The sequence below is a fragment of the Onychomys torridus genome, chromosome 10, assembly GCF_903995425.1.
Source record: "Onychomys torridus chromosome 10, mOncTor1.1, whole genome shotgun sequence".
Lineage (NCBI taxonomy): Eukaryota > Metazoa > Chordata > Mammalia > Rodentia > Cricetidae > Onychomys > Onychomys torridus.
Window position 1 is genome coordinate 29507954 of NC_050452.1, and position 9144 is coordinate 29517097.

The 9144-nt window shown below is 57.4% G+C and overlaps 2 protein-coding genes across 2 annotated transcripts; one reads left to right on the plus strand and one right to left on the minus strand.

Moving 5' to 3' along the window:
• Positions 1-312: 312 nt before the first annotated feature.
• Positions 313-7130, minus strand: LOC118592523 (translation initiation factor IF-2-like). Its single transcript, XM_036201575.1, has 2 exons — positions 5130-7130; positions 313-1064 (listed from the first exon to the last, which is right to left on the minus strand). The coding sequence occupies exon 1, from the start codon at positions 5728-5730 to the stop codon at positions 5173-5175; it is 558 nt and encodes a 185-aa protein (XP_036057468.1). The 5' UTR covers positions 5731-7130; the 3' UTR covers positions 313-1064; positions 5130-5172.
• Positions 4744-7971, plus strand: Adra2c (adrenoceptor alpha 2C). Its single transcript, XM_036201574.1, has one exon. It carries the CDS (start codon positions 6087-6089, stop codon positions 7461-7463), a length of 1377 nt encoding a protein of 458 aa, XP_036057467.1. The 5' UTR covers positions 4744-6086; the 3' UTR covers positions 7464-7971.
• Positions 7972-9144: the final 1173 nt, after the last annotated feature.

Consider the following 9144-nt stretch of genomic DNA (forward strand, 5'->3'; position numbering starts at 1 on the left):
GAATGGACAGTGGGTCAGCCCTGCCCTGCCTACGCATCTCCTCATTTCCCGCTGCTGCTGCAAAGTATCCAATGTAATCGATTCTAACCACATGTGTACACACATGTGTACAAGAGCACATGCATGCACACATATGCATATTGACGCATTCACACCTGTACATAATGTATCCACATACAAGTGCACATGCACACACACAAATATGCATATATGCATGTGTATATATACACACTTATGTTTTTATTTGTATTTATTTATTTATTTTTATTTTTATTTTTTGGCGCTGAGGATCGAACCTTACCACTGAGCTAAATCCCCACCCCCTCACACGTATGTGTACACGTATGCACATACCTTCACACTTCCCTACAGTTTTAGATGTCAGAAGCCTGAACTGTGTCCGCAGGGGTGGCTCCTCCTGGAGGCTGTGTTGGAGAATCTGTTTCCCGGTCTCTCCCACTTCCCGAGGGTGTTTCAGTCCATCCCTTTTGGCCTGTCCTCCTCTGTCAGCCCTGGCTTGTTTGTGTCACCCAAACTCCCATGACTTGCCTGCCCCTCTCCTTCGCTTGAAGACACCTGTGTTCACAGGGGACCCACTGGCATACTCCAGAACACTCTGTGTTGCAGGATCCTTGACTCACCCAGACATAAAAGGTACATTAGGCACGTGGTGCCACATAGTCACAGGTCCTAGGGACTTGATCCCAGGCAGCTTTGGAGTGCACAGTGGCAAGAACTTACTTAGTTTGTGCCTCAACAGCAGGAAGCCTGGCCCAAGGGTGGCTCTAGGGTGATTCATGGCAGCTCCAAAATAGTGGCATTAGGGCCACAGACTGTTTCTTCTGTGACATGCATCCTTGTCCTCATCTTTTCTTGGTCACAGGACAGACAGCTGCTGCATCTCTTGGCATCATATCCTCATACATGCATGACCAACCAGGAAGGGTAGCAGCAGGCCTTCCTCTCCGTTTTTCACTGACAAGGAGGTCTTACCGGCCGGCTTGGACACTACAGCCTCCCACCTGCAGACCTTGGACCAGGGGTTAGCAGACCTTCTGGACAACCTGGAAAGCAGCCAATGAAAGAAAGGTGGTTTCTTGAGGTCATGTTCTGAAGCCAATCGGCCACACAGTCCAGGCTCCAGGCTCTGTGTCAGCAGTTTCTAAAGACCAAGGCTGGAGGAGCAGGATCGGGGAACAAGAACCCTTGATCTGATCGTCTGTGTACCTGCAGGGCTGCACACAGAAAATGCTAGGTTGTGTCTGCAGATCCAGTGAGGGACTTAACAGATGTGGAGACTGGGGGCTGAGGCCCTCAAACACCAGCTCAGACCACTGGAGCAGCAGTGGAACATCTGGGACTCTCAACACTGATATGGGGTCCAGGCTGCCAAAATGGCGGGCTGAAGGCAACTAGGCTGCAAGCAGCCAGGGATGCAGAAGCAGGCCAGAGCTTGAACCCCAGCTGACCAGTGCCAAGGCACACAGTGGGTACACACACACACACACAGAGAGAGAGAGAGAGAGAGAGAGAGAGAGAGAGAGAGAGAGAGAGACGCTGACCCTCTGTTTTCCATTACACCCCATGCCCATCCCAGCCAGTCTCGAAAGCACTTCTCCTTCAAGAGGGCTGCGCCAGCTCTGTTGGAACTGGACTTTGCCAAATCAATGATCAATATGCAATGGATTCAGTCTGCAGGCTGGGGCGCCAGGAGCCGGCCCGGCTGCCGGATCCCTGCCACATTCTGACAAGACAGATTGGTCTCTGGAATTCTTCAGGGAGAGGCAGAGAGGGAAGCAAACTCCAGCTTCCCCTGGCTCATCTTTAAAGCTGAAACTGCACATAAACATAGAGGGAAAAAACCCTCAGCTCCACTCCAAAGAAAAACATGTCCTCTCGCTCTTGAGACAAGAGACCCAGCTGTTTCCATGACTCTGTCACCAGCTGGAGCTAAGTGAAGTGAGGTCTCTACCTGACCCTGGCTCTCCTCAGCGCCCACAGGCACCAACCAAAGACAAAGATGGGCAGGTCAGCGGAGACTCTCCCTCAGGGAGAGGGAGTATCTGAGAGCTAGCACAGATCTTAGCGGCAGTAGTGCAATGTGACCATTCCAGACAGGGAAACTGAGGCCTGGGAATGGGGAGGGTCACTCAGCAGCCAAGCAGCAAAGAAAGCCATAATCAGGAGCTTAAGTTCACATCTGATGACTCCACTCTCTTCAGAATCAAGGTGCACATGGTTGCACACACGACATATGTGCATGGGACATATTAGTGTGCATGCATGCTCATGTGTGGCTATGTGCATGCATTGTGTGTGAATATGTGCATACTCATGTGGGTACACATGCACATATGTGTGTGCATACATGCCTTTGACTGGTACTTACAGGTGCAGAGAAATATAAACATGTGTGTGGGAGTAAATGTACAGGTACACTGTAAAGCATATAAAGGTATGTATGTACACACACAGTGTAAATGTATGGATAGATATGCACATGCTAGTGGTGTGTAAGCATGCATGTATGTATGAACAGGTGCATATGTATACACACATGTAAATGCAAGTGCATCTTCATGGACATCCATGTCTATAGGCGATGGGTGTATGTGTGCATACTTGAATAAATATACTTATGTGGATGTGTGAACATGAATATGGGTGTGCATGAATCCATGGGGGAGTGGTGTATGTATGTGTTCATGTACACCTATGAGAGCGGCAGAGTAATCCAAAAAGACCAGCTCCCATCAGCACCTGCCAGGCTGATCTGCAACCTGTTCACTACACCCAGGGTTCACCAGAGACAGACAGCCAAATCCCTCTGCAGAGGCTTGGCATGGAACTGAAGGCCCAGAACCCAACACCCAGGCACTATGTGGCCCTGGCTGGACCAATCCCACCCTTCTAGGCATCACGCATCTGTGTGTCTCTAAATACCCTGGATGCTTCGCTTCACTTGGCTTTCCTTTGGAAATGTGCTAGGACCTTCCCAGCATGCCTCCAAATAGTGGTACAGACACACCCACTGCTGCCAGTGTGGCCGGCCACCAGCTGCTCCTGAACACAGTCTTTGGGGGGATGCACACAGCTTGCCTGCCACAGAACAACCAGAAGGAGACTGTTGGGCCTAATTGGCTGTCTCTGGGCAAAGGGGCTTGTACAGCCTCTTTATAAGTCCCTTCTGTCCCACAGGCATCAACACCTGCCCCAAATGCAGCCCAGGGTTCCCAACCCAAGAGCTAAGAGCAGGCTCCTCCACTCGTACCTCTCTGGCTGCTGACCCGAGTGGAGGAGCGGCCAGCATCTCTACAGCTTGCAGCTACCATCCCCAAGGGCCCAGGTCACTCACTGGCAAGCCTTCCAGATGCCCTTGCCCAGCTGACCCTGCACACCATTCCCAAGGCAGATCCCTTTGCCTTTGTATGTCTTGTGTCTAGACAGCCGCCACTTGTAAGCATGAGGTTGTGCACAGCCAGGGCCTGGGATAGACTACCTGTTGTTCTCACAAGAGGGCTCCTCTCTGATGCTGCCTGCAGGGGGAGAAGTCATCTCTCCAACACTTGTATCTGACCAGGGCCCACTTGCCCTTCTCCTCCTCATCTTCCTTTGGCTCCCAGAATTTCCAGGACTAAGTCAGCATTCCGGAACCAGGGAGCATTTTCACCTAGGAAGCATCCCACCAGGAGCACCCCCATTCCTAAGGAGTACTCTGTCCTAGGCAGCAGCCATACTCTAGGGACTCCCTCAGTCCCTAGGGAGCATGGCTCACACAGCCTCTTCCTAATAACCCCTCCATACTGCAAAGGTGATACATGCTGTCACCTCCTCCCAGAAGCTTTTCCAGCCAGACATGAGCAAACACAGGCCAGGCCTCCTCTCACTCAAGTGTGCCGATGATGGGGTAGAGGTATGGAGGCTTCCGTACAAACCAGCTGAAGTTCTTCTGATCAGTGGCCCCTGTTAGGGCCTCAGGATGAGAAGGACCTTTTTAATAACCATGGTGGCTCTTCCTCCCAGGTCACATTCACAGATGACAGCACAGGGCACTTAGTTACTCCTGAGTGAGAACCATCCCCTGCATGGGCACAGGACTCAGGACAGACAGGCCCATGTTCTGAACTGTTTGACTTTGCCTGATCCTAGTTGGGCACCCCTGCCCTGAGGGAAGGCCCTGTGTGTCCCCTGGAGCTCCAGGGCTCCCCGGGAAGCTGCACTGTCTTTGAGGACTGCAGACCAGAGACAAAAGCTCCCCTATTGAGCTCAGATGGAAGCAGCCACCAGGGCAGGCACAAGTCCAGGCACCATAGGTCATTGCTCCAAGGTGCTCGAGATGACTTTCTGGGCACCAGAGCCCCTCCACTAGCGTGTTGGCAGCTCCCCTTCTTTCCCGTCCATCTGACTGTGTAGGAAGAGGTGCTGACCAGCCTTGATGGGGAGAATGGTCCCCTTTTAGTCCTAGCACGGAAAGGTTAAGTCTGGGAACTCCAGTTTATTCCCTTGTCCACCTCCTCCCTAGAGCTCTGACTCCATAGACCTGGGGCTGCCTGGGGGCATAGACCAGTGTCTAGCACTCAACTCAGGCCCAGGTGACAGGACCTCTGTGATATAGACACACGAGATCTCCCCAACATTCGCTTGCTCTCCCTTGAACCCACTCCCACAAAATCACCCAGCATAGGGGCAGGTCAGTGTGGAGTTTGTCAAAGGCATCTTGAGTGTCCCCTCCAGCTTTGAAAAGCAGGGTCGCACAGGATAAAGATTAAACTTCAACAATTGCCAGCATTGGTATAGAGCTTTGGAGCCTGATCCGGGCCTCCACTGGCACCGCGATTATGATTCACGATCCCGCAGCGCTGGGAGGTGCGCAGAGGAGGGAACTGAGGCCGACTGAGGAGGTGGCTCAGCAGGGGAGCAGGGACCCCAAGCTCCACAGGAACGATGCGCACAGGCAGTGCCGCGTTCTCTGCCACGCTGCTACAAGCTCGCCCTCCAATCAGGCCGCGGACCCCGAGCCAGCCCCTTGTTGCACGCGGGTGTGCGCGCCCGCGCGCTCCATCGCTTGTAACCGTACCCAACTGAGGTGGAGGCTATGGTCTTAGAAAGAGCAGGCTTCTAGAACTCACCGCTCAGGCCAGCCCGCGCTCAGCCCGGCCTCGCAAGCTGCAGTCAGCCCTGGAGGGGGCGCCCTCGCCGAGTGCGCGCCCTGCGCCGCCGCCTCGGGCTCCTCCCCGGCGCCGCCGGCAGGTTCGCCCAAGCGGCCGCGGGCTCCGGCTGCGGGCCCGCTCCCCCCGGGCCGGTGGCTCGGGCCTGCGGGGCGCCCCGCCCCGCCCCGTTGGGCCCTCCCCGCTGCGCAACTGGACTCAAGTTGGAAGCCGAGCACCGGCGGCGGCACTTGCGCCAAGCGCACCGCGGCGGCTGCGAAGACGCTGCACCGGCGAGCGGGGAGGGCGAGGCGGCGCCCGCACGGCCGAACGCGGACCACGGGGGGCGCCCGCACCCAGAACAGCAGGAGGACAGCGGGTGTAGGCGCCCAGCCCGGCAAAGTAAAGTTGCAGTCGGAGGTTGGGCGCGGGGGCCCGGAAGAGCGGCAGCCCGCGCCCTGGCTCGCCTAGCCCAAGCCAGGAGGATGGGAAGCTGATCGTCCGTGCTGCCTCCTGCAGCCTGCAGCCCAGTCGGGTACCCGGACCGTGGAGCCGCTAACGTGCGCCAGCTTGGACACTGCATCTCCGTGGGCTGGCTGCCCCGGCGCTCCCACTGAACCCAGGCCGAGGGCGGGGCCGCGCGAGGACCTGGGACCTACCCCCCTTCCCCCCACCACCGCGTCGCCGCGCTCTCCGGGCACCTCCAGCTCTGCACTTACGCGCGCGGCAGCTGCGGGGAGCCCGGCAGCCACGCTCTCCAGCGCGCCGCCCGCCCGCCGGGCCACCACGGCCGAGGGCCGGCTGCGGGGCTTCACGGCCCCCAGCAGGCACGCCGGAGGAGCAGGCGGCGATGCGGACGCCGACCCTGGCTGGGGGGCGCCCGAGCTGCCGCGACTGCGCCCCGGCTCCTGGCAGGACCGCGTAGCTCGAGGGAGGACCATGGCGTCCCCGGCGCTGGCGGCGGCGCTGGCGGTGGCGGCGGCTGAGGGCCCCAACGGGAGCGACGCGGGTGACTGGGGTAGTGGCGGGGGTGCCAACGTCTCGGGGACTGACTGGGGGCCGCCGCCAGGCCAGTACTCCGCAGGTGCCGTGGCGGGGCTGGCAGCCGTGGTGGGTTTCCTCATCGTTTTCACCGTGGTGGGCAACGTGCTCGTGGTGATCGCTGTTCTGACCAGCCGAGCGCTGCGCGCCCCGCAGAACCTCTTCCTGGTGTCTCTGGCCTCAGCTGACATCCTGGTGGCCACATTGGTCATGCCCTTTTCGCTGGCCAATGAGCTCATGGCCTACTGGTACTTCGGGCAAGTGTGGTGTGGTGTGTACCTGGCACTGGACGTGCTCTTCTGCACCTCGTCCATCGTTCATTTATGTGCCATAAGCCTGGACCGCTACTGGTCGGTGACGCAGGCGGTAGAGTACAATCTGAAGCGCACGCCGCGCCGTGTCAAGGCCACCATCGTGGCTGTGTGGCTCATCTCGGCTGTCATCTCCTTCCCGCCTCTCGTCTCGTTCTACCGCCGGCCCGACGGCGCCGCCTACCCGCAGTGCGGCCTCAACGATGAGACTTGGTACATCTTGTCCTCCTGCATAGGCTCCTTCTTCGCGCCGTGCCTCATCATGGGCCTAGTCTATGCACGCATCTACCGCGTGGCCAAGCTGCGCACGCGTACGCTCAGCGAGAAACGTACCCCCGCCGGCCCCGACGGCGCGTCCCCGACCACAGAGAATGGGTTGGGCAAGGCGGCGGGGGAGAACGGGCATTGTGCGCCCCCGCGCCCGGATGTGGAGCCAGATGAGAGCAGCGCGGCGGAGAGGCGGAGGCGCCGGGGAGCGCTGCGCAGAGGAGGACGGCGGAGAGAGGGCGCCGAGGGGGACATGGGCAGTGCAGACGGACCGGGACCGGGGCTGGCGGCCGAGCAGGGCGCTCGAGCGGCTTCTCGGTCCCCAGGTCCCGGCGGGCGCTTGTCCCGGGCAAGCTCGCGCTCCGTCGAGTTCTTTCTGTCGCGCCGGCGCCGGGCGCGCAGCAGCGTGTGTCGCCGCAAGGTGGCCCAGGCGCGCGAGAAGCGCTTCACCTTCGTGTTGGCGGTGGTCATGGGCGTGTTTGTACTTTGCTGGTTCCCTTTCTTCTTCAGCTACAGTCTGTATGGCATCTGCCGCGAGGCCTGCCAGTTGCCTGAACCGCTCTTTAAGTTTTTCTTCTGGATCGGCTACTGCAACAGTTCGCTCAACCCGGTCATCTACACGGTCTTCAATCAGGACTTCAGGCGCTCTTTCAAGCACATTCTCTTTCGCAGGAGGAGAAGAGGCTTCAGGCAGTGACCCTCAGGCCGCCTGGCACTGACCTCCGGGACAGCTCCTCCGAACTCGGGCAGGCAGAGGGACCAATCGGGGGTGGCCACTCCAGAGTTCCACGAGTGGCCTGGAATTCAGAGTACTTTGTGGAATGTGGCCAGCGGGAGCTGGGCGAGAGACAACTGGGCCTCCGGGAGTGGGGAGGAGAAAGGGAGACCCCTTTGCCTTCCCATCTCAGCGAGTGGCTGTGGCTAGGTTGTGGGTCCAGTTCCCGAGAGAGCTTCCGTGGAGTGTGGCTGTGAAGTCAGGGTTTTAGAGGGCAGACAACTGGAGCAAGAAAGGACCCTCCCACCCCCACCCCAAACACTCAGTGTTCCTTGTGAGCAAGGACTGACTTCCTATGACCTAAAAAGTGTCTGTCTCGGGGAGGAGAGGGTGCAGACAATCTCTGATTACTGAGAGTATTTGTTTGCCAAAAACAATGACAGCCAAAACAACCAAACCATTTTCTAAATAAACCTTTGTAATCTAAGTATCAGGTGCGTTGGTCAGTCCTTAAGCTAGGGTGTGAGGGAACTCTCCAGACTGTCCCTTGAGTGTCCCACACAGGCACATACTCAAGTCCTACCTGCCTCTCTCTCATGAGGAAGGGAGGGATCTCTTTAAATAGTTAAATGTTTGGGGTATATGCAAAGAGTATACTCAAAATTCTCTCCTGTAAGTGGCTAAGAGGCAAAGGAATGGAGGGCCTCAAGCTGATTCCAAGTTTAGATCCTGGGGAGTATCCTCCCCACCCCACACCATTCCCCTACCTCATCCCCACCCCTGTGCTCTGCCTCAGACATTCGCTCAGAGCTCTGTGTAGTTCTGGCATCCAGTATTCTCTGAGTTGCCTCTTTAAGTGGGCAAGGTTGGGGTGAGGACCTGTCCCAAGAAGTCTTCCCCCACACATGGGGTGGAGTTGTAGCCGGATGCCTTTGCCTAATTGCTGAACGGTCAGAGTAAGCTGGACAGTCCCCAGGTATTGCTTCTGAATCAGAGCCAAGGTCATTGTGGCCCAGAGCAAAGGGGATCTGTTGAGCAGGGGAGGGGCTAGAGACCCCCAAGGACTTCTCCTCAGTGCCACCCACTCTTGGCCTTTTGCTCAACCCTCAGTCCCCAGCATAAAATACTGTTGAAAGCTTTCTTGTCTCCAAGCCAAGACCCCATGAGCTCTAGTAGCCCCATGTGGCAAGTCCTGGCAACCCCCAGGGTAGGTTGGGAGGAAGGTTGTTAGGACATAGGGTGGGCGAGTTGCCTCTATACCTGTGATCCAACTCACTCCACTTGGGTAGGCTAGAGGGCTCTTGCCAGGATCCCTGCTGTGTCTGCCTAGCCTGTATCTCTCCTGTGTCCCCCAGCCCCATCAGTCCTGTTCTCCCCAATCCCTGCTGGAGTCAGACACCAGAGCAGGTCCTTTCTGGCCCAAACTGCCGAAGCTGTCTCTTGGGAAAAGAGCTCTCGAGTGCATGTGTACATCCATACACGCACACACACACAGCTGCATGGCCTCTTCATCCACTATGGATCCTCACCGTATCCCACACTGTCAGGCCATCACTTCATGGGGTGACACACTTACTGTGTTCTGGGCTTAGACCCAAATGGGGAAACTGAGCCTGGAGTGGTGAGAGGAAGGGATTCGGCTACCTAAGGTGGATTGGGGAGA